Source organism: Podarcis liolepis (assembly GCF_965112155.1).
Source record: "Podarcis liolepis genome assembly, chromosome: 6".
Classification (NCBI taxonomy): domain Eukaryota; kingdom Metazoa; phylum Chordata; class Lepidosauria; order Squamata; family Lacertidae; genus Podarcis; species Podarcis liolepis.
This window is the reverse complement of record NC_139559.1, coordinates 31,522,921-31,545,636: the sequence shown is the minus strand read 5'-3', so window position 1 is coordinate 31,545,636 and position 22,716 is coordinate 31,522,921. Positions and strand designations below refer to the sequence as shown.

Here is a 22,716-nt window from a genome sequence, read left to right as displayed (position 1 = left end):
CTCATTTTGACTCGAAGAAGAACACCGTTTTACAGATCAAATAAGGAAAAATAAATACAGTAAATGGACAAAAGTACAAAGATTCACAAAATATTTAGGAGTATGCATCCCCCTGCATCCCCCCCATAAAAAAGTATTGGGTATGGATAAATGCATGCATGAAATACGTAAGAATATTTTAAAACAGAAGAGAATATAGTAAATGCACATACAAAAGTTAGTAAAAAATAATAGTGAGCTAAATTAAGTGGAGGCCTAGTATCTCAGCCTAACCCACCTCGCAGGACAGTTGTGAGGCAGGGACCATGTATGCTGTTCTGAGCTCTTTGGAGGAATTGCGGAATTAAACATATAATAAATGGATCATTTTTTTGTGCACGCCCAAAACCAAAATCTAAGCATGTTAGCAATGGAAGATGTCTGCAGAAAGAATCTTCCATAACTCATGTAGGATCTCTTTCGAGGAAATAGGACCCTAACATGTATTAAGTGCTTTGTCAAGTTAGCTGTGGCACTCAAAAGCCAGCTCACTGATGCTTTTCAAGTGTCCCTGGGCATAGCCAGGATTTTTGTTGGGGGGGGCAGAACTTTTGTTAGGGGGCAGAACTGATGTGATTGGTCAGTTAGTTAAGTATTTCTATTGTTTTACTTGAACTGGGGGGGTGCAGTTGCCCCCCCAGCCCCACCCTTGGCTACACCCATGCAAGTATCCCAGTATTCTGATGATAGTCAAACTACTTACACCTGTGATGCTGTGGTTTTTGTCAACCAGAGCCTCTCTGATGTTTAGTCGTCCAGATGTTACCAAGTGCTGAAGGCTTATAACTAAGGAACCAAGTAATCTACAATGAAAGAATAAGCAATGTTGAAACAGAGTACTAAAGTATGCTGGAGGATGATGAGACATGAATAGAAACATATCGGTGTGAGCTGGTAATTCTGCATCATGGGTAGCCAGTGCGGTACCCTCCAGATGCTATTGGACATCAACCCCATCCAGCATGACCAACAGTCAGGGAATCAGGGATGTGGAGCTCAGCAGTCCAGCAACATCTGACTATTCCTATTCCACCCATTGAAAAGACTGAGGAAGACTATATTTCTTTGTGTGCAGGCAGGCATGTATACACATATGACCGTTAGGGTACCCAGGTATCAGCCAAGAGATCATGGATATATCTTTAACAGGTTAAAAGCACTTGAGTCTCCTGCACTTATGCCACTGCTTCTCCAGTCCCTTTACTGTTTCTCTTGCTGTTTTGGAATGTTTTGGACTACCATGTGAGCCCTTCTTCTCCCCTGCTTATAATGGACCCCCTAGGAATGCACCTTTTGCCGTGCACTGGTGGGTGTTGAATTCAGGCAGCGGCCATTTTACACGCATCCAATTGACACGTGACCACTGACCTCTGGGTCCTTTTGTCCTGGAAGAGGGCAGAATGGGGGTGGAATGGGAGGCCGAATAGGGTGCAGTGGGTGGGGCATAATGGGCTGTTATGGGGCAGGGCAGGGCAGGCTTATGCATGCTCTGCCAATGCGTGGGGAGGGTGGCAAGGAACAGAACCCCTGCTCAAAATGGTTGCCATTTGTACAAGCAAAGGAGTAGTGTTTGAAATCTTAACCCGCTCTAATGCTCGCACAACTTGATCACCTTGCAATTGTTCAGTGGCAATGTTTCTCAACAATGTCCACTTATGTACCTGCCATTGCACCTCCCACACCCTGGTGACTTCACAAAATGTGATCCCATATTGACATTTGACCTCTCTGGGGTGGTTGCCTGTATGTGTCAAAGCATGAGTATTTGGCTGTAGGCAAAGAAGAGGGTGAATATGGATTAGGGATTCATCAGGTCAGTTTGGAACCCACCATCTGCTTCAGTTGAGCTCTGATTTAGACAACTCGCAATACTCCTGCATCCAAATCACCAAAATTTAATTCTGTTGATATTTAAGCCAAGGGCATATATTTTAACTCCACTTAACCCAGTTGTGCCATCCAGAGTCCACTGGAAGGTCATAAAGTCATAAAGAACACAATTTGCCTGAGGCAAAGTACAGCAACAAGACCTTCCCAGTGGAGGCATGTGTTGATTTCTGTGAAATTTGTGAAATGGACACATACATTGGTGACATCAGCCAGGCTTGTTGCCCTAAGCCTAAATCTAGCTAGTGCCTCATAGTCACCCGCTTGAAATAAATATGAGCTTACCTATTACTAAATACTTTACTGCAGTTGTAAACTTTAACAATCAGCATCTCTTCCATAATCAGCTTTCCATAGTGTGGCCAGCGAAAAAGCTAAAAAGAAAAGACAAGCAACAGAATTCATGGTGGGCTCCTGGAGCTCCTGAAGAGCCCACTTCCCCAGTTCTTCATGGCATATACCAGCCTTCACCAACCTGGTGCCCTCCAGATATTTTGGACTATAACTCCCACCAGCCCCAGCCATGTTGCTGAGGGAAGTCAACCGAAACAACTGGAGGGTGGTGAGGGCTGTCATATATAGTTAGATGGGTACCAAGGTATGGGGTATCTTAAAAGAACACATGAGAGTAAGGCAGTCATCACATCTTTTGAGTCACAGAACTTCACACATTAAACAATGGTGAGAGAAGGCTTGTCATCACTTTCTCTTATAGCTTAATAACCTAATTTAATATACTGGGGAAATTATAACACTATATGATTTAATAAAAGTAGACTGTGGGGCAGAATGAGATTCTGTGGCTAAGAGCACAAGCATGCCTTCAGGCAGATCATGCTGCTTCATGCTGTACAGCAGCCTGGGGACACTATTTTGCTGTGGTAGACATGTCAAGTGTGAAGGCGCTTGTCCACAAACACTTTGGGAGCATATGCTAATGTGTCATAACTGAAAACTCAATCCTCTTTGAGCACAATGTAATGCTTCCTTACCTCTCCAAAGACTACTTCCTGGCCACAGTGTATCTTCTTTGTCTTCTGAGTAAAACCTTAAAACAAAATGCAGAGTTTGTCATTCTAGAATAGAGCTGAACCCGTTCTCACAACAGCCAACCCAGAAGCCTATGGCAGGAATGAGGAACCTCTGGCCCTCCAGATCTTGTTGGACTCCAGCTCCCATCAGCCCCAGGTAGTATGACTGACCAACAGTCAGGGACGATGAGTGTTGTACTTCAATGAATCTGATATTAACAGAAGCTTCTCTCTAGCCTTAGCATGCTACTACTAGCATGTGTTTAGAAAACAGAGATCCAAATAATTTTGCCTAGAAAAGCACCACACCTCAGAAAACATTCCTGGTCCCCCTTTGCCTTGCACCTGAGTTACCTGGTAAGGTCTCCCTGATAGGACTTCCCATGCTGCTGTGCAGGGAGAACTCAGAGCACTGACACCTTTGATAAAGCCACCTGTGTCTTTTTGAGGTATATACCAGACTTAATCACAATAGCACACCTAAAGCCAATTGCTATCTAAAAAGTGTTTTGGAAACCAGTTATCTGAAGGGATATGCACAGGTGATGTCTCAGACTTCATCATCCCACTGTTGTTATTTAAAAGAAACAGAAACGTCATCCTTGCCATTGTGTATACCCCCTTGCATTTTATCCACACAACAATGCTGTGATGGGTTCTGGGCTGAGAGTATGTGGCTGGCCCAGTATCACCCATGAAGCTTTGTGGCTGAATGGGGATTTGAAGCTGGGTATTCCTGATCCAAGTCAAGCATTCTAATTACTGTTAGTACCCTCATTACAGTGGTACCGCAGGTTAAGTACTTAATTCGTTCCGGAGGTCCATTCTTAACCTGAAACTGTTCTTAACCTGAAGCACCACTTTAGCTAATGGGGCCTCCTGCTGCTGCTGCTGCTGCACCACTGGAGCACAATTTCTGTTCTCATCCTGAAGCAAAGTTCTTAACCCGAGGTACTATTTCTGGGTTAGCGGAGTCTGTAACCTGAAGCGTATGTAACCTGAAGCATATGGAACCCGAGGTACCACTGTATAGATAACAAAATGTTCTAAGTTTTCCCCGCTAGCCATGGTAGAATGCATGCAAGGAGGAAGACTAAATCATGGTGACTTTAGAAGGTTTTCCCATAATTGAAAGCAAAACTCTAGCTTGCATTCGGTGGTGTGAGCTTTTAATCCACTGTCTTACTGGACTTTTGTACACAAATAACTTTCTTTTAGCATAAAAGGAATTATCCCTGGATATACGGAGAGGAAGCCTCTGCATAGTGTTAGAAGTTGTTGTATGACATGAATGCTCTAAATAAGGGGGAACCAGGGAACAAGGATTTCTGGGATTATAGAGAGTGTGACACAGGGGAGGGAGACAGGTTGCTAGATGAAATTATCATATTTTTTGGTTTTAATTTAGAGGGGGGAAACTGTTCACCTATCTGGGTTTCTTGGTTGTTCAAAGGAAACAAAGCTTACCACACGGATTAACACCATAACTAAGACATGACCTGATAATTCACTGCCACTTTTTAACAAGCAGATGGGAACACCTCTTTCCTTTAGCAAATATTTCACTGCAGTGGAATGTACACAAAGGATACTAGGCTGTTATCAGCTCCTGAGTCAACAACTACTGGTGAGTTGCTGGACTTAAATAGAGACCAAAGAGGAAATGACTGACTGACAAAAAAGCTGCAAGAGAAATCCCTCCTTGGACAGAGAAGTGAAAATGTTTCTGAGGTGGGTAATTCAAATCACTGGAAGCATTGCCTAAAAGATCTAACAGAACCCTTGTAGCCAGAGCATAGTTACTTGGAGGTGAATGTTACTTCATACATTAGGTTTTTCCTGCACAAGAAGTAATCTTCTAGGAAAAGTGGGATCTTTTGATAATTCCTATATCTTGCTGACCGCCATTAAATTAACCTCTAATTAAGATTAACACTGCAGAATGGGTTTCTATATATATATATATATTGCTGTCCTATCTCCAGTACAAAATATTGTCCATTCAGGTGATTGGACAATCTGAATTCTGCCTCCACACCTTGTTACTAGTAATGCATACATATATGAGGAACGAACAGGCCTTTTTTTAAAGGTAATTTAGATTTTTTTAAAAATTAGCTGAATTCACCAGAACTCAGTTCTGGCACCTGTCAGGTGCATAGCTGTCAACGTTTCCCCTTTTTTAAGGGTAATTCCCTTATGCTGAATAGGATTCCTCACAAAAAAATGGAAAAGTTGACAGCTATGCTCAGGTGGGCACCATTGTCATTACAAGAGAACAAGGGAAGCGTTCATGGTGAGTTCTGGCACCTCTTTTTCTAGAAAACTAGGACTGGGAATGACTATTTGCTCCTAGGTGGTTATAAGACTTAAGAGGTGTTTCTTTTGAGGGTATGTGTGTATGTGACTGAGGAGAAAGGTTTTCTTTTTTTCTTAAAGAGAGCTGCTTCCCACGACAAATTTTCTATACAGCTAAGTACATCCTTGTAAGAAATTAAGTTATGTGCATATACGGCGGTCCTGTGTATTTAACATACACACGGCTATTTCACCACATATTAGAGTTGAGGGAAGCCCTGCATGGGGGCCAGCTCCCATAGCACACTCTTGCAGTGAAACAGACAGAGATCAGTATGTTTGTTACATGTGATGTTGTACACACAGATGCAGGCACTTTCAAAAAAGAGAGTGCTATCTGTGTTGTTGTTTTTAAAAATGTATCATATGTGAAGAGTTCCTCGGTTTCAGAACTTTCTTCAAGGTTACCGGTACATGAACAAGCATATTCCATGACAGAACAATCAGGACCACAGCTCACATAACAGACATGTTCATATAACTGAAAAGGAAAGGCAGTGGTACCTCTACACAATGCACAGAGTCCTACACACCTGCATCTTGGCCCCCTGATGCATTTTCATCACCTCAGGCTAAAGCAAACAGATTCCTGGGCTACCAGTTCCTTCTCCCCTTCCCCAAACCTTGGATGCATTTCCTTTCCTTCCCACCTCACCCCGACTTCCTTCCCCGCGCCTCCCCATGCTCCGCACCTCGGAAATTCAGTTGCACCTGCCGCTCCCCTGTCCCTGGCAGGTGGGTGACCCTCTTGATGCTGACACTCAGGGCCATGGTGCTGCCAGGGCTTGGCTCGCTTCAGCACTGACCAGGCGTGAGGGCTGGCTGCTAAACAGTCCAGGGCTCCACCTGTCTCGTCACTCAGTGAGTCAGGCCTGGGGACTCACCAAGCAGGTTTGGCTGCCCAGACCCCACCTGCAAGTCACACATTATCCAATATTGGCAAGTACGTTCAAAGTGGGTAGGCACCAATCACTCCAGGCTGTATTCAGTACTACAGTGGTACCTCAGGTTACAGACGCTTCAGGTTACAGACTCTGCTAACCCAGAAATAGTCCTTCAGGTTAAGAACTTTGCTTCAGGATGAGAACAGAAATTGGGCTCCGGCGGCGTGGCAGCAGCAGGAGGCCCCATTAGCTAAAGTGGTGCTTCAGGTTAAGAACAGTTTCAGGTTTACGGACCTCCGGAACGAATTAAGTACTTAATCTGAGGTACCACTGTAGTGCTTCTCAGAGTAGGCCCATTGAAATTAATAAGACATGACTGAATTCTTAGCATTAACTATAGCCCTCTATCCTGACCACTCTGATTCTCCTTAATACAAGCCATGTGCCTAACGAGCATAAATCACAGCCAGCTGAGGAACAGCAGCCATTTCCCCCTCAGCAGGTCAATGAGGTAATTTTAAACTCTGGACTTAATGGTCTGATTGAGGATGGGGGCTCTTCAGATATGTGTATTATTCACAGACTTTGGACCCTTTCATCCATACTTTTTATCACACATTCATGATTTGTGCTCCTCATGCTATCCAGGTGCTCATACATAATCCCATTTTCAATACTATTTATGCCTGCAAAAATTTTGAGGTGGTCACACTGCTTCATTTCCAGTCAGTGTATGTCCCATATCTTTCTGCTAAAACCGTGTGTCTTTTTATACCACAAATATTATGGTTTATTTTTGCCATGCTTTTCTTGCACGAAAGCTCATCTGGACAGTTAATTATATGGTACGACTGGGGAAGTGTTGCAGAACTAATAACACAGAATAAATTCACCACAGATCCATTACTACTGTGTCACCAACATGTAGTAGAATGCACCCACAATAAAGCAACAGTCTGGAAGGGCCTTTCATGATAAGTAGGCCCTGTTGTTTGGGGGCCCTCATTCTGCTGTGGGGCTCTAGACTTCTCTCCCCCGGCCCCCTGCCGCCTTTCTCTGACTCCACCACAGTTCTTTGTTCAATATATCTGGGGCCCCATCTCTCTCTCTCCACTTGACCTTCTATATAATACCCCCTCCACACAACCAGTGGAGGTAAAGAATCAGATCAGAAGCTGCAAATTTACTTCAAGTGATGTATTCAGGTCTGGAGCAGTGTGCCAAGAGCCCTAATACAGTGGTACCTTGGGTTACAGATGCTTCAGATTACAGACTCCGCTAACCCAGAAATCGTACCTCGGGTTAAGAATTTTGCTTCAGGATGAGAACACAAATCTCACGGCGGCAGCGGGAGGCCCCATTAGCTAAAGTGGTACCTCAGGTTAAGAAGAGTTTCAGGTTAAGAATGGACCTCCAGAATGAATTAAGTTCTTAACCAGAGGTACCACTGTATTAGTATCATTTCTTCATATATATTTAGAATATCTAGTGAATAACATAAATTCACCGCCAATCCTAAATACATTTGGAGGTTCCATAATTTATGCTCGAGTGCCATAAACAACACTTCCCACAGTCCATATTGTGTTTCCCCTCTCTTTTCTAGTTGTTGACAGAATAGGTGGAGCACATGTGACTTGCCTCCTGCTTAGTTCCAAGATTGTGTTTGCTTCCTTTGCTGAGAAACTTGAAAATGAATTCCCTTGTCATGTACATGTTTACAGTATTATTCTGTCCTGTTTCTTTCTCAGACCATTTAATCTCTCTCAATATTTTAGTTAGTTCTAGCCACCAGGGCTGGCCCACCTGTGAGGGAAGGTGAGGTAACTTCCTCAGGTAGCAGATTCCGTTGTAGAACTTCATTCACCCTTTATTCCCTGGCAGGGAAGGGGGCGCCATTTTGTGGTTCATCTCAGGTGCCCAAATATCTTGGGCTGGCCCTGCTGTTTGTTCTGAGGATCGAACTGAAGAATTATCAGATCAGGAGCTGCAAATTTGCAGACATATTTTCCTATACTGAACCTGCTTTGTGGTTGTACCTCAGTGTAGTTGGGACAATGTGCTGAGAATCAGTATGTGAATGGTCCTGCTTTGCAGCCGGGGGTTGGTCTTTCTGACCTCTTGGTCTCTTTTACCCCAAAAACACATAACCAGGGGTGTAGCATGTGGGAGGGGGGCGCTTCTGGAGCGATTGCCCTGGGTGCATTTTTTTTTTTGGGGGGGGGGAGGCATGCTGGTCATGCTGCCCTCCTCAAGTCAGCTCTGCACCACTTTCCAAGGTCTGAGGGACTGGGATCGATGCATGGCTGTTGCATCCTCACACCACTTACCCCAGATTCCAGTCTTGCAAAGTGAGTTCACAGTCAGAAATGTATCTAGCTAGTACTCAGCAGAGTTATCTCTCATCAGTCTACCTCTGATGAGAGAAAATCAATCTGCCATGAGGCTCCCTCTCCCGGAAGTTTAATTTAATTGGTTTTCTCTTCCCTCCCCCCTCCCGAACATAGCTGTGCCACACTGGGATTTATCTAGGCAAAGGGTGTTTTCATATTGCACATGAACCCTCGGTCCGCCCTTTCTCTGTTGGAGCCAAGCAGTGATGATTTATATATGGCATGGAATGAATACCTAAGGCAATTTTCTCTTTTTCTTGTGTTTACACCTTCTGGAAACAAAGCTCATGGGTGTGTGGAGTGTGATTTATGATCGAGAGAAAAAGGGCGATGTCACGAGTTGCCACTTCTGTGTATGCCAAACAGCTGCCTACTAGGAAGCAGGGTAGCACAGAGGACTTGCTTACATCTGGGTTCTCAACAAAAAACATCAGTTTTAGGATTGATTTCATTAGCTGCTTTTTTCATATAATTTGGTGATGTTTGAAATCACAACCTGGTGAGCTCAAGTCCAAGACTGAACAATAGATCTCTCCTCCATGAATTTATCTAATCCCATATTAAAGCCATCTAAGCTAATGATCAACACATCTGGCTGCCTTTGCAGACTACCTCAGTGTAACAGGTTTACATTGGCTGTGCATTGTTATTTTTACTGATTTTTATTTTAGTATTCTTGCTTGGTGAAGATTGACAAGGAATATTTTCTTTTTAAAGAATGGTAATGAATGCTACCTGCAGCAAGAGGAGCTTGTGCAACTTGAAGCAACCTGATTGACGCAAGGATTGTGATTCAGTACTTCTCCAGTGCTGTGCCAAATAGGAACTACGTGGTTGACTTGAATGACATTAACTTTATAAGGACTTCTACACATACTGGAGGTAAGACCATTAAAAGGGGAAACTGAAGCGCATGTAGGCTACAAATATGCTGTGTAACTGCATTCCAGCCACTCCCCGTTAGGCTAGAGGTATAAGCCAAGTAGGAAGGCAGCTGCATGCGTCACAAGTGCACAGCACCAGAGGAACATGGATCCTGTGTTACAGGCTTTGCCACCATTGAGAATAGCTCTAAGTCAAATCACATTTTGGGGAACTTTAAGCTTAGCAATTTAGCACCACTAGTGGGCAGATAACTGCATACACTCAGCTCAGATGTGCTTAATACTGTGCCACTTTTAGTTTGCAGCACACCTAAAAGCAAGGAAGCCACTTTTCTCTTCTGCTCACCTTGTGTATGACTTAATTAACACATGAGCACACATGAGCCCAACATAAAAGACATTACCCCCATTTGGGCATTCTTGCTCCTGTGTTTGTCAATATGAGAGTGATGTGCTGAGGAGCTCTGCGACCCTCCCTCCAATAACCTTTGCAATAAGAACCTAACAGTTTGTAATGACAGAGTCTTTGCACATGGTAATGGGGGTTTCAAGTAACAAAGAAGCCTTAACATCAATTTCCATCTATACCTGTGAAATTTTATTAAAATTAAGGGACTGAAGACACCTTGAGTTTGATAAAGAAATTTAATGGAGTTTGTGGTACACAAGATGATAATTCTTACATGAAGAACTGATTCTTTTCGGCATTAATCAACCAAACCAAGCAGTGCAATAGAATATCAATGTACTGTAATAATTTCCAAAAAAGCAAAGCATACTTTGGTAAAATACTCCATTTTCTACCAAAGAACCAGGCTGTCATTCCAAGTTGGCCAATAATATTCCCAGTGAAACAGTATGTGTGTCGCATCTCCCCCATGAGAAGGCCCTGCCAGTTATGCCAGCTGAACTCTGCCAGACCAGCAAGAAATGATAGAGAGACCCCCAGACTGCTACAACCATGATGTATGAAAGACATAACTTATTCTGGCTGCAATCAAGACTGTCTTAAAAGGGACTATAGTTTAGTAGCAGTGCATCTGCTTTGCATGCAGAAGGTTCCAGGTTCAATCACCAAAATTTCTAGTTAAAAGGATCAGATGAGAAAGACCTCTGCCTGAGACCTTAAAGAGATGTTGCAAGTCAGAGTCAACAATACTGGGGTAGATCCATAAACAGCATTATCTGGAGAGCTAGTCATACATATATTCTGGCGTATAGTATTGGGGATTACCAAACTATCTGCCAATAGGGCACACTAGTATACTGCAAAATAACACACAGCTCACACTATAGCTACCCACAAAGCATCACAATTGCTCAAAAAGCACTAAAAGGAGAGCAAGATGCTAAGATGCTTTATTAACTCAATTTGCAAGAGGTATACCTCCCAATTTTCCACAGAACTGATTAAGAATATTTATGTTTCTGAATGTTAAATGGTGTGCGCTTCTCCTGTTAATCCAGGAGAAAAGACCAATGTTGTGCCCTAGGAACCAAAAGTATTGACTACACTGACATCTGCAGAAAATCAGGACTGCTATAAAAGAATGGCAGCTTTCATAAGTAAAGGCACCAGCATTTCAGACTTCAACATACTCCAGTACAGACCAGCGTTTGACTTCAACAAGTACCTGTTCAGCCAGTAAATCACTGTTTAGCTTTGGAAAAGTCACTATCTGCAAAATGGAAATGTGAATGACAGAAATAAGTGGTAGAGCAATGTAAGCATTGTATCGCAGTGGTTAATACAGGCCAGAAGAAAAAGAAGCAAGCAGCTTTCATCATAATGCATTATCACTTTTTATTACTGAAGAAAATAATAATCACATTAGAGTTTAATTCATCCGCACATAGCATCTTTCTTAAGGCTCAGAAGTGGAAAACTTTCAATTGTAACAGATTCAGCTTCCTCAACCTTGGCCCTCCAGATGTTTTGAGACTACAATTCCCAACATCCCTGACCACTGGTCCTGCTAGCTAGGGATCATGGGAGTTGTAGGCCAAAAACATCTGGAGGGCCGAGGTTGAGGAAACCTGGTGTAGCATATACCTGCAACAGAACAGCATTCTGAGGTGGCAACAGGAATTATACTATTTCAGAATGCTTGGAGGAGGTGTCATTTTTAAATGTTACCCCAGATAATTTTTAAAGGAAATCTCTGCTAAGTTTTCTACCTGCAGGAAGAAGCTTGTTTGTTAGTTTTTGTTTTTAAATGCAAAAAAGCATTAAAAACATTGAATGCTACTTACTGTACATGCAGTCTGGTGATACGGTCCATTCTCCCACTTTAGAAATCTACCACCTCATTCTTAGAAACTGCTTGAACACATCTAACCCACCAGAAGTAACAGCAAAGGAAGGTCCTAGGCTTGTAGTATTCACTGTATATTGTGTTCTTAGAGAACTAAGTGTACATTTCACATAGCTGTTGAAATGATAAATATTGCAGTTCTAATTGAAACATCTATAATTTGTATATCTAATTTATACAGGATCAAATTTATGCATGGATCAGATTGCAGTTTCAAAAGAAGAGGCTATTTAGGTATTGTACAGGGATTTTACTCTCATGTAATTTTCTTATATTTTGGAACAGTGCTTAGTAATTAGTTGGTAGTATTAAATATTAAAGTTCTCCATATACTGTTTTTCTTAAATCCAATAAAGATTTTATATGTTTTAAAGTGCTTAAATCCAAAAGCTGTAGGAAGCATGTAATACATTTTATAAACAATACAGCTAAAATAATGTTGTCTAAAGCAAGCATCCAAGCTTTTGCTACAAATAAAACTACAGGATTGTAAATATTGCAATAAACCTGGGACAGATAGTGCAGCAGTTGCTTAACAGTACATCCACACACACCCCTTTTCCCAAGTGATAATTCAGAGACAGAAACACAAATTACCTCACTTGCTCTCCCCTGCATATCAGTGCACAGCCCAGTTTGAAACACACTGACCAAAATGCCCTTGAGAAAGAATTTTTATATGTAAACAGCACCTTTGAAGCAAGAATCTCTTGATTTGCATTCGATTTTGGGACCTGAAGCTTAAGGTTTCATTGTAAATAAAGTACTAAAAAATTCATTGGCATTCCATAAAGGCATAGTAGAAATTAAGGCAATCAGTGATTTTGGTATATATCAATGCAAAATGATTTCTCTTTCTAGACACAGAAGAGACCATCCAGCAATACATTGTAAGTAATATATAACTATATATGTAAACTTTATAGCAGCTAAATTTCAAATACATTCTAAACTGAGAGAAGCAACCACTCACAAAACAATTCTTTTTAGTGAGCTGCATGAATACCTGGCCAATTTTCCCCTTTTAGGTTTGTTGGTTTTTTTTGTAATTTTAGTACAAATATCTGGTGTTTTCATAATTTGTTATGAATGAACCTTCACAACTAATTCAAAATGCAGTGAAGGGTTGAGCAGATTAAATAATAATATGGGAATGGGCTATAAATCAGCAAGGGACAGAAGCAAGCATTAGCAGCCATTTTGAGATATAAGAAGTTTCACCACCTTCTGAAAGCCATGTCCCAAGCTCCATTCAGGTTCTGCAACTTCAGCAGAAAAATTAAAATTAAAAAAGCTTTCTTTTAAATCAAGGGCTAGGATCTTGACTTTTAAAAAACAAACAAACCCAAGATTCTTCACTAGGATTGTGTGCTGCACAGCATGGGCAGGTAGACAGAATGCAAATGGATTTGGCCATAAGGTATTCGTCAATTTTCTAATAAGAACTGCCAAGAGCACTAGTATTCCTATATACTGTCTGCAAATATATCATATTCCCAATATATGTTGGAAGTACAGAAATATTGTTTTGAATGCAGAGTAATACATAGGGGGAAGGACTATTTACTGGAAAGCTCTATATGCAGTATTCTTTTCCTTGTAAATGAAAGGCATTGTGCTTTATGGCTGTTTTTCTGAAGGCAACTTCGTGGGATTCAGGCCAAGCATCTTGAAGTAGGATACCAGTTGCTTAGGAACTTCAGCTAACACAGACTGGTTAAGTGCCTCACGAGGAGCCTGTAACGAAAAAAGAGCAAGACAACATCAGTGACGACAAGAGCAAGAAAAGGAATGGTTTTCATAGCTGGCTTTGGACATTGTTGTTATTAATTAATTTATTTTTTTTGCAAACAATGCTATGAGAAATTCTGGGTCAAACTACAGATTATGGTTTACTAAACCATGGTTTAGCATTACGTGTGAACTGTGTCCAGCAGCCTCACTATGATTTGTTTACTGCCAACAAACCACAATCTGAAGTTATAGTTTGTGGTTGGATTATGAAACTTGGCTTGTTTTGCCTACATTGTAGCATTATGTGTGAACCAAAGAGTTTTCAAGAAGTAAATAATATTGCCTGCTGACAAAGAATAACTATCTGGAAGAGTTAGGTATTCTTCAACTTACATTCTGGAACCTCCTGAAGGGCACAAACTGGACAATATCTCGTGCAGCTGGTTCCCCTGACAAGGACTTTAGAACACCATCATCGCCATCAAGGAATTCCATGGCTTTGAACTCAGCGCTCCCAACTCCAATGATAATGATAGACATGGGCAGCTTGGAGGCATTGACAATGGCTTGCCTGGTTTGGTCCAGATCGGTGATCTCCCCATCTGTGATTATCAGCAAGACAAAGTATTGCTGCAAGAAAATTAGATTAGTCAATAGAGGTTGACTTCAAATCTTAGGCAAGAGTTAAGGAAGGGACTGAAGGGCTGATGTTTTTATACTATTGTGTTTGCTCAAATATAAAGAACGATCTGCACACTGTGTCTCACAACTTCGTAAAGCATGAAAGAGTAAAAAACAAAAAACTGGATTGAAAACAATAAAATACAGTAAAGTAACTTTAAAAACCCAGTTCAATTCTCAAACCAGCTATTTCACGTTAGCTTTATTTGAAATCATTTTGGATAACCTAGGCTTTAGTACTTCAAGGGTTCACGCACACTTCCATTTGTCCCGTGATTTCAAGTTGTGGGTCCAATAGGTTTTAGGTTTGTCCCACTGCTTTCTCATGGAAAACCTGTTGTTTACTGAGGGCAACCAAAATGGTCAAAGGCCTGGAAACGATGCCTTATGAGGAACGGCTGAGGGAGCTGGGCATGTTTAGCCTGGAGAAGAGGAGGTTAAGGGGTGATATGATAGCCATGTTCAAATATATAAAAGGATGTCACATAGAGGAGGGAGAAAGGTTGTTTTCTGCTGCTCCAGAGAAGCGGACACGGAGCAATGGATCCAAACTACAAGAAAGAAGATTCCACCTAAACATTAGGAAGAACTTCCTGACAGTAAGAGCTGTTCGACAGTGGAATTTGCTGCCAAGGAGTGTGGTGGAGTCTCCTTCTTTGGAGGTCTTTAAGCAGAGGCTTGTCAGGAGTGCTCTGATGGTGTTTCCTGCTTGGCAGGGGGTTGGACTCGATGGCCCTTGTGGTCTATTCCAACTCTATGATTCTATGAATCAGAACAAACATCAATCAGGTTTTCTGTGGATTGACTTTGTTCTGATTCAGCAGTAAAGAGGTTTTCCTTGGGAAAGCAGTGAGAGAAATGTAAAGCGTTTTGGACCTATGACTTGAAATCACCAGACAAATGGAATTTTAGTATGTCCTAACTCTACCAACATGGGAATGAATTGCATAGAAAACACAGAATTTAGAGGGTAGAGTCTGATTACAAATCCATTCACTATCTGAAGTTTCATGGCAGACTATGGTTTCACAACAGTGAAGTAATGAAAGAATACTAGCACACCTTTAAATAAATGCATCGTGACATTTTTTTTCCAATCCATCACTTAAAAACAAAAACATCAAAAATATTAAATCAAACAGACTCACAGAAGCAGTATTTTGCTGTGCTGCCTGAGCAGCAAACCTGGCAACATGATTTATAATTGGGGAGAAATTTGTTGGACCATAGAGACGAATCTGAGGCAATGCCTGGCGATATGCATCCACAATTCCCTGGATTCCTGAAAAATGGAAACACCAATTGTTATTGCAATAGTTTGTGTGTATGTATGCTGCTTATTTCCCACTGTTCTCCATAAATCCTCCCACAGTTATTCAACTTTTATCCTTTCTGTCACAAAATGGAAATGGCAATCTAATGTGTGCACAATAACTGAAGTTGAGCAGACACGCCTTCCCCCATTTCACCACATTTGTAGGGTGTGTGAATCAGTTATTTTCAGAGGATGGCAAAACATGTACTGCCTGCAGCACATAGCAGAATTCTTGGAGCCTTGCAGAGGTGGTCACTGGCTGCCAAGAGGACTGTGGCTACAGAACAGGTGGAGTGGCAAAGAAGATATACCAACAGTCATGCACTTTATCCTGACAAAAACTCTAGAAGCCCTGCTGGTCCTGTTCTTTATTTTTAATGGAACATACTCTCTGATGCACACTTTGTCAAATTCGATTACTGGCTCATGAAGATTACTAAATGCTTACCTTGGCAATAGGGATTTGTAGGGTTAAAGTTCAATGCAAATTCATGGGATACCTGGGAAAGAGACACACTTAGTCATGTAGCCAAATACCAATGCATTTGAATTAAGAAACACTTGAACTAAGAAACTCACCTTCCAGTCTGGAGGAACTTGAGCTCCAAACCCAAAGGCAGGGAACAGTTTGTCACTGAAAGATGTAGGGGGTAGAGGAGGAGGAAAGATAGATATGTTACCTTCAACGGAACAAAAACAATTCATAGTTACCACTGCTGCAAGCTGGCAGAAACTGCATGCTACCTCAGAAACCAAAACTGCTAAAAGTGAAGCAAGCAGTAAGAGTGCAGGGGAGCGAGGCTTCCAGGAGCCAATGTTGTAATCAAGTTGACTCCTCCTTCAGTTTAAAATGTCAGGAAAAAATGCACATTCATCCCATGAGCAGTGATCATTTTCATTTATACATGACTGTCTACAGCTCCTGTTCTCAAGTATCGAAACTCAGTAGTGTCATTTTATGAGCAAGCAGAAAAGGAAAACAATCACTTATGTCAGATGCTGGTGTGGTTGCTCGAGAGTAAACAGGCAAGACTCCGACCTGTCTTTTCCAGGCTTTATTCTTGGTGCAAACAATTTATGGTGAAAAGCATCGTAAGTTCATGTCTGGCTCAATCGCTAGCAGAATCTGGGAGTGGTCGGTTTTTGTACCTCCCCCAGCATCAAAGTCGCGTCACCCCCAGCCTTTTCTGCCCCTCCCTGCGCCGAAGCCTACTGTGCAGAATGGGCGATAGCAGGGGTGTACTTCCCTCCTCTCCGGCTTGCTCAGGTGCGGTGTTGAGGCTCTCCCTAGCATCCCCTGGTCCCTGCACATCTTCTCCACTGGAGGTGGGGCTTTCCTCCTCGACGGAAGAGGAACTGCTGCCCAAGATTTTTGGAGGCTCCCTATAACACAACTGCCCTTCCATCTCTCGCCTCTGAGCTGATGGCAGTTCCCTGACAACTTACTCTCATGAAGGAACCAACAAAACAAAGAACAATCTACTGCAACTCTCACTGAATTACCGTTCTCAGCAATAACACGAGATGCAGGAGATGTATAATCCATAAAGGTTGAAGGGACTGAAGTTACTTAGTCAAATACATCACTTTAACTCTATTAAATTTCACTTATTTCTAACGCTCACAGCTAGAGCAGCTAAAAGTAGTTTTAACATACGTGTCATAATCCTGTACCACGTTCCCCACACACCAGATGGCGGTCAGGTATTCATTTACTCCATTTGGACTGATATAGTGAAGAGATTCTGGTGACTTTGGATCTCCATTGGAGCCGGTGAAATCTATGCCCACCTGACACAATAACAAAGAACACAAAGATAATATTTCTTTCTGGAAACAGGCAACCAAAGAAAGCCCAACATTCATGGAAGTTGACTTCAAGCATACCTAACAACAGTGAAGAATGCTGCTGAAATAACCACTAAAAAACTCAAGGCAGCTGAAGAAAGGTCAAACATTAGGTTCCCCCAAAATGCAACCAGGGAGACTATGTATTAGAAAGATCAGTGAATTCATTTTGTTTAGTCTGGCAGATATACAACAGCAGACATATTCACTGACAGATCTAGTAAACAGGTTTTTGTGCAGTTTAAGTGCAATGGCTTTTTCATGGGAATATATAAATGCTTGAGTTATGTTTTAACTTAGGTAGAAAAGGCATGTGAACAGGTGACCCAACTCACAGTGAAATTAATTTGGCAGCCTCCCATGATGTAATCCAGGAAAGAATATTCCATTTCAATCTGAAAAAAACAGCACACAACTGTTACAACTTCTACCCTACAATCACAGAATAGCAAACTCTTCTGTATGAAATGCTCCTTACTTTGCAAGACTTCACTCGAACAATGCCAGAGTTTTTATAGCTCTTCTTCTTTCTCTTCTTCTCAGGGTGAATACACTCAAACTCCACCTACAAAGAAAGGAACAGACATCAAAGGAACTTCTAGTTAATGAAATGAAACCACATAGTTCACATTTTAAGATACACAGGACAAAGACCCAACTTAGAAAAAATAATGGTAGCCGTGCATACTGGCAAGTGATCACAGCTTGACCACCAGGTCAGCCCAGCACCAAATGGAACCATGCAGACCTGTTGGGAGCTCACTTTTGACCTCTGCGGGAAACCTCAATGTCCTGGTCGTCCCCAGGACCTTCTCTGGGGCACTCGTTGCCTGCGAGCTCCCTAAAAACTCCAAAAAGCAGCAACCAGTTCGCTGCGATAGCAAACCTGGCTTCCTTTCCCCCTTGCGGTAAACCAGGAAGTAGAAATTAGATATCTTAGGATCCTAGGATCATTTCGCTTGGGTTGCTGAAGAACACAGATGACTTAAAATACAACATCTATTGCTTCCTAGGAAATGTAAAGGGTGCTGGGAATTGTAGCTCTGTGAGAATAAATTTATTGTTTCTATGATTCTTCTTTGCAATGAGAAATAGGTTCAATTAGTTAATAAAAGAAGGTAAAAGTAAAAGCTCACCGGAGAGCTGCCACCTGCCTTCTGTAGCTGGGAGAGGTTAGTTTCAAAAATGCCTATCAAGTCATGTGACCCATCACTATCATAATCTGAACAGTGCACCTGAAAGGAAAGAAAGAGCAGGCAATGGACAAGCAGAACTTTATAATAGAGAATGACTGCTGCTCACCGCTTGGTCTCTCGCTTCCAACAGCTTTGCAGTGGCGCATGTGAACTCCCCTATCAAATCTGAACTGGTGCTGTCATCCATATCACTAACTGAAACCTAATAGTAAGAGAGAGACCCAAAAATGAGTCCTTGAGGAGAGCCATGGGTACGAACCTGTTTAGTAGGCAATGGAAATGCAACTAAAATGCTAAGCAGATAAAAAAAGAAGAAAATGACTGTTCCAAGGCTAAATTAAGTAAAAATCCAGTTATAGAAGCCAAGCAATCAACTGAAATTAAGTCTTATATAAGCCTTATAAAAAGAAACAATGGGAACAAAACAAAAACAGCACAAAGAACCCAAGACATTCAACAGCAAAGAAGAGCCTTAACACAAACTGTATAATCCAAAGTTCCTTTTTATTTTAAGAACTTTGCATGAATACTCTTCCCTGATGATATCTAGTCATGCAAAAACCTGCAAGCCTCATTCTCAAAAGTCAAATGAAATATGACCTGAATGTCCATGCTAAGCCATTTAGATAGTCTGCAATGGAAGGAACACAGGACTCAATTGAGAATTGCTATGTATTTGGGGCTTAAAATAACTTTGAGTAATGCTATAGTTTAAACAACAGGTAGCTTTCAACACTGCCCTTGTTTACCAGCAGATTGAAAAGATAGTAATTACATCTAGATACAATATATGACTTACACATAAATGGCTTCATCATAAATATATTATCTTGAATGCACATCCCTCTAATTTGTTTGTGACCAACATTCAGTGATGTGTTTTTAGGAGTAGAGTAAGATTTAAAACAGCACAAGCCAACAGTGTGCATCCTAGAACACCATCAATTGAAAAGCAGTACCCTTCTGTAATGGCATAGATAGGGGGGAAAAGCAGCCTTCTCACCAGATTAGGAGGTGACAAGTGCTCCCGGTTTACACTTGAAAAACAAATTGCAAACCTGAACCAAGGAGGCGATGCTCCTTTCATCTTTTATCCCCTGATCTATCTACACACCAACCATTATCACTCTTGTCTTGGATTTAGTTTCAGTTGGCTCTGCTTAGTTTCAATCTCCCTGCTCAGGCAGGGAAAGCTTTTGCAAGTGCAGATCCAGAAAGATACATGAATGTAAAATGCTCTTCTCTCCTTGCTTGGGTGGGAAGGACATGCATTTTATGGGTGCAAATTTGGTGCTGTCATCCAGCATGCTCATGCATATTCTGAATAAATAAAGAAGAATGAGAGCACTCCAGCACAACCCCAAGGACAGTTACTAGAAGGTTATTAGAATGACTGTTCACCTGATTCCCCTGGGAATGGCTGGGCAGCTTAAGAGCTGAGTCAACTTACTGCAGGCCTATTTACACATGCCGGGTCCCACAGTTGTACTATCAACTGCTCTTGCTGTAAGTTCTTACAAACCCCCTAAAGTCAAAGTTTCCTTCATTAATCTCCAGGTAGAGATAATCTATTGACACCGCTAACACACCTTCAGTTACATAACCAGGACATGACCCAAGTTAGAAATACCCAATCTAGTTGTGATCACCAAAAATGGAAGGTTTGACAATGAGCAACAGCTGAGAGGATCCTCAACATTTATGTTTTATTCCTCCAATTGTGACTACCTCACTAAAGGTATCTAGCATCTTCCATTCCTTTACGTGAGTGCAATACTCCCTCTTCCACATATACAGCTCAGCTTCTCCCAAGCAGCCTTAACTTACCAAGACAGCCAGCACAAAACATAAGAGCTGCCCATCTGGACTGGATCAAAGGACCATCTAAGTCCAGCATTCTGTTGTAACCAATACAGATGCCTCTGCCAGGAGTGGAGACCTGTGGCACTTAGATGTTGTTGGACACCAATTACCATAAGTCCCAGATTGTATGGCTAACAAGCAGGGGTGATGGGAGTTGTAGCCCAGCAACATCTGGAGGCCCAAATGTTGCCCACCCAAGGGCTGTGAGAAGCTTGCAAGCAGGCTAGAAAGTCCAGGTTGTGAAATTTGGTTGGCCGGGATATTAAAAATCCTATCTTAAATGGCAATTTTACCAGGCAGTGGATATGACTTCACTTCTGAACACCAGCAAATTAAGCATATTAAACAACTGCATTAGATACTTGGAAGTGCATTTTTTAAAAAAGCAATGGACTCGTGGAGGCTTTGCAATCACTATATAGTTTAGAATGTTTGGGTATGTAGATAATAAGTTCATTAATTAAGCCACAAAAGCCATAGCTTAAAAACAGAGCCAAGCATCCTCCAAAGGGCATTTTGGTACACTCAGGTCATATTTTCAAGCTTTCCCGCAGAACCAGCAATACTACAGACTTACTTTTGAAAATTCAAGCCGCTATTTAGGTCTTCATGATCTTGGTCTTCCATAAAACTACATTTAAGCGTGTAGGATTAAATAATATCATTTATTATTTTCAGACATAGTTGTAGTCCACAGTGGATGTACTGCAAAAACTAGTCTATACAGAAAGACAGCTCTGGCAGATGATGTTTCCAGGTGACCAATAAACAGAACAAAGGTTCCTGCTCAGTTAGAGGAATGGAGAATAACTCCTATTGCCAGTATTCTCAGCGCTGCAAGTATATTTCAAAGAAATAAATGGGTAAGCACACAGAAGGAAATCTGGTGCAAAAATAATGGCAATCTAATTAAATTACTGGGCAGCCACACATTATTTGGTTTTAGCTCTTTCCCAGTCAGACTTCATATTGCAAAAGATGTTTATAATTAAATCAAATGGGTTCTCTAACCTGTATTTTATTTTTATTTTTTAAAGTTAAATCATTGTCATCACCTTCATTGGTTTGTTGAAGTCACCACCACAGAATGTTTGAAGAGGAACACTGAACTTTCTCCAGCAGGGATTTAAATTGTTCTTAATTACCTATAAAAGAAATCCAATTACAACCAAGCGCCTGAGATCTCTCCTCATCCTACAAGTACATTATGACAATGGCATTCCCTCACCTAGAATTTTCGCAGATTATTATTTTTTAAATAATAATTCTGTTCCAACAGCTGCATAATAATTTTCTGGATGAAAAGTAGAGTACCATTATGATAAGACATAACTCATTGCTTATAGGCAAATATCTATTAATACACTTGATGTATATGTAATAAACATATATGTATTTTCTGTAATTTTTTTAGCCAATTTCTAGTTTCATACCTAGATAAATTTAAACATGCATCTCAGTTGAATGTGCACAGTTTGGCATAAGTATGAGATTTTGGGTGGCTACAGCTGCAAAATTTAAGAGCTGCTGCAGTGCCTTCCAGACATCCCACCTGGCTTGCACATCACTGCCCAAATATGAGGAACTTATAGTGGGTTGAAGTCTGAGAACCACTAGCAGAAGAAATTACTATGTAATGCAGCCCACTCTGCCCACTGAAAACGTGTTTCTGAAGGTCGGAAGCCCTCTGGAAGAGTGTGGGATGAGGAGGTATCACCCAAAGTCCGGCCGAAGAATCCTGGATTGGCAGAGCTCCACTTATGCATAATGCCTCTGCCTGATTTTGTCCAAAGAAGTAGCAGCTCCACTCTTTTTGCAACTGAGTTCATTCAGAGTTCATTAAGATATAGCAGCTCCTGAAGTTCAAAAGTTGAATCACTGTGTAAATCCTACCTCTGATCGGTAGACAAGCTGCCATTTTCCACCATCACTCTCCTTATAAAACTCCAAAAATGGATCAGATTTGCCCAAAAAATCCTGTGTAGAAAAAGAACCTTGATCTTTATACAAATAATAATTCAGCATGTAAGAACTTCTAGAGCAACATACCTTTCTGCTATTCATAGTATATCTATTATTACTGGCAACACACACACACACACACACCCCAAGCGTTCAACAAATAATGGCTTATTTTCAGTCACAGGTGTTTCTGTTCGGTCCTTTTGTTCATTTAGTAGCCTGCAAATAATGCATGTCTATGCTCAGCTAAGGCAAACTATAAAGTGCTTTAAGCACCAAAATCCATGGTAGCGAGAGCTGAAATTATTATGCTTCTCTAGGAAATC

At 41.4% G+C, this 22,716-nt stretch overlaps 2 protein-coding genes across 27 annotated transcripts in view; both read right to left on the bottom strand.

Annotated features, from left to right (window-relative positions):
- Positions 1 to 10,052, bottom strand: part of LOC310709175 (fer-1-like protein 4) — a 66,987-nt gene extending 56,935 nt beyond the window's left edge. The window contains exons 1-4 of one of the 3 annotated variants that reach the window (XM_083508361.1): positions 8,006 to 10,052; positions 2,919 to 2,974; positions 2,212 to 2,300; positions 743 to 842 (exon numbers count right to left, since the gene is read on the bottom strand). In XM_083508361.1, the coding sequence (XP_083364487.1) occupies positions 743 to 842; positions 2,212 to 2,267 (156 nt within the window). In that variant the 5' untranslated portion in view covers positions 2,268 to 2,300; positions 2,919 to 2,974; positions 8,006 to 10,052. Of the gene's footprint in view, positions 1 to 742; positions 843 to 2,211; positions 2,301 to 2,918; positions 2,975 to 6,007; positions 6,304 to 7,141; positions 7,400 to 8,005 lie in introns of those variants that run through there. The other 2 variants (XM_083508360.1, XM_083508359.1) reach the window with 2 other exon arrangements.
- A 50-nt stretch (positions 10,053 to 10,102) lies between these two features.
- Positions 10,103 to 22,716, bottom strand: part of CPNE1 (copine 1) — a 53,959-nt gene continuing 41,345 nt past the window's right edge. For 6 of the 24 annotated variants that reach the window (XR_014527389.1, XR_014527391.1, XR_014527393.1 and 3 more), the window contains 12 exons: positions 22,322 to 22,405; positions 21,484 to 21,573; positions 18,672 to 18,767; positions 17,848 to 17,934; positions 17,705 to 17,764; positions 17,179 to 17,312; positions 16,101 to 16,155; positions 15,970 to 16,021; positions 15,355 to 15,488; positions 13,919 to 14,155; positions 11,643 to 13,528; positions 10,103 to 11,064 (listed from right to left, as the gene is read on the bottom strand). Coding sequence is in view for 12 of the 24 variants with exons in the window: in XM_083508395.1 (XP_083364521.1) it covers positions 13,412 to 13,528; positions 13,919 to 14,155; positions 15,355 to 15,488; positions 15,970 to 16,021; positions 16,101 to 16,155; positions 17,179 to 17,312; positions 17,705 to 17,764; positions 17,848 to 17,934; positions 18,506 to 18,604; positions 21,484 to 21,573; positions 22,322 to 22,405 (1,149 nt within the window). In the remaining 12 variants the exon portion in view is untranslated. Of the gene's footprint in view, positions 13,529 to 13,918; positions 14,156 to 15,354; positions 15,489 to 15,969; positions 16,022 to 16,100; positions 16,156 to 17,178; positions 17,313 to 17,704; positions 17,765 to 17,847; positions 17,935 to 18,505; positions 18,605 to 18,671; positions 18,768 to 21,483; positions 21,574 to 22,321; positions 22,406 to 22,716 lie in introns of all 24 variants that reach the window. The other 18 variants (XR_014527390.1, XR_014527392.1, XR_014527394.1 and 15 more) reach the window with 3 other exon arrangements.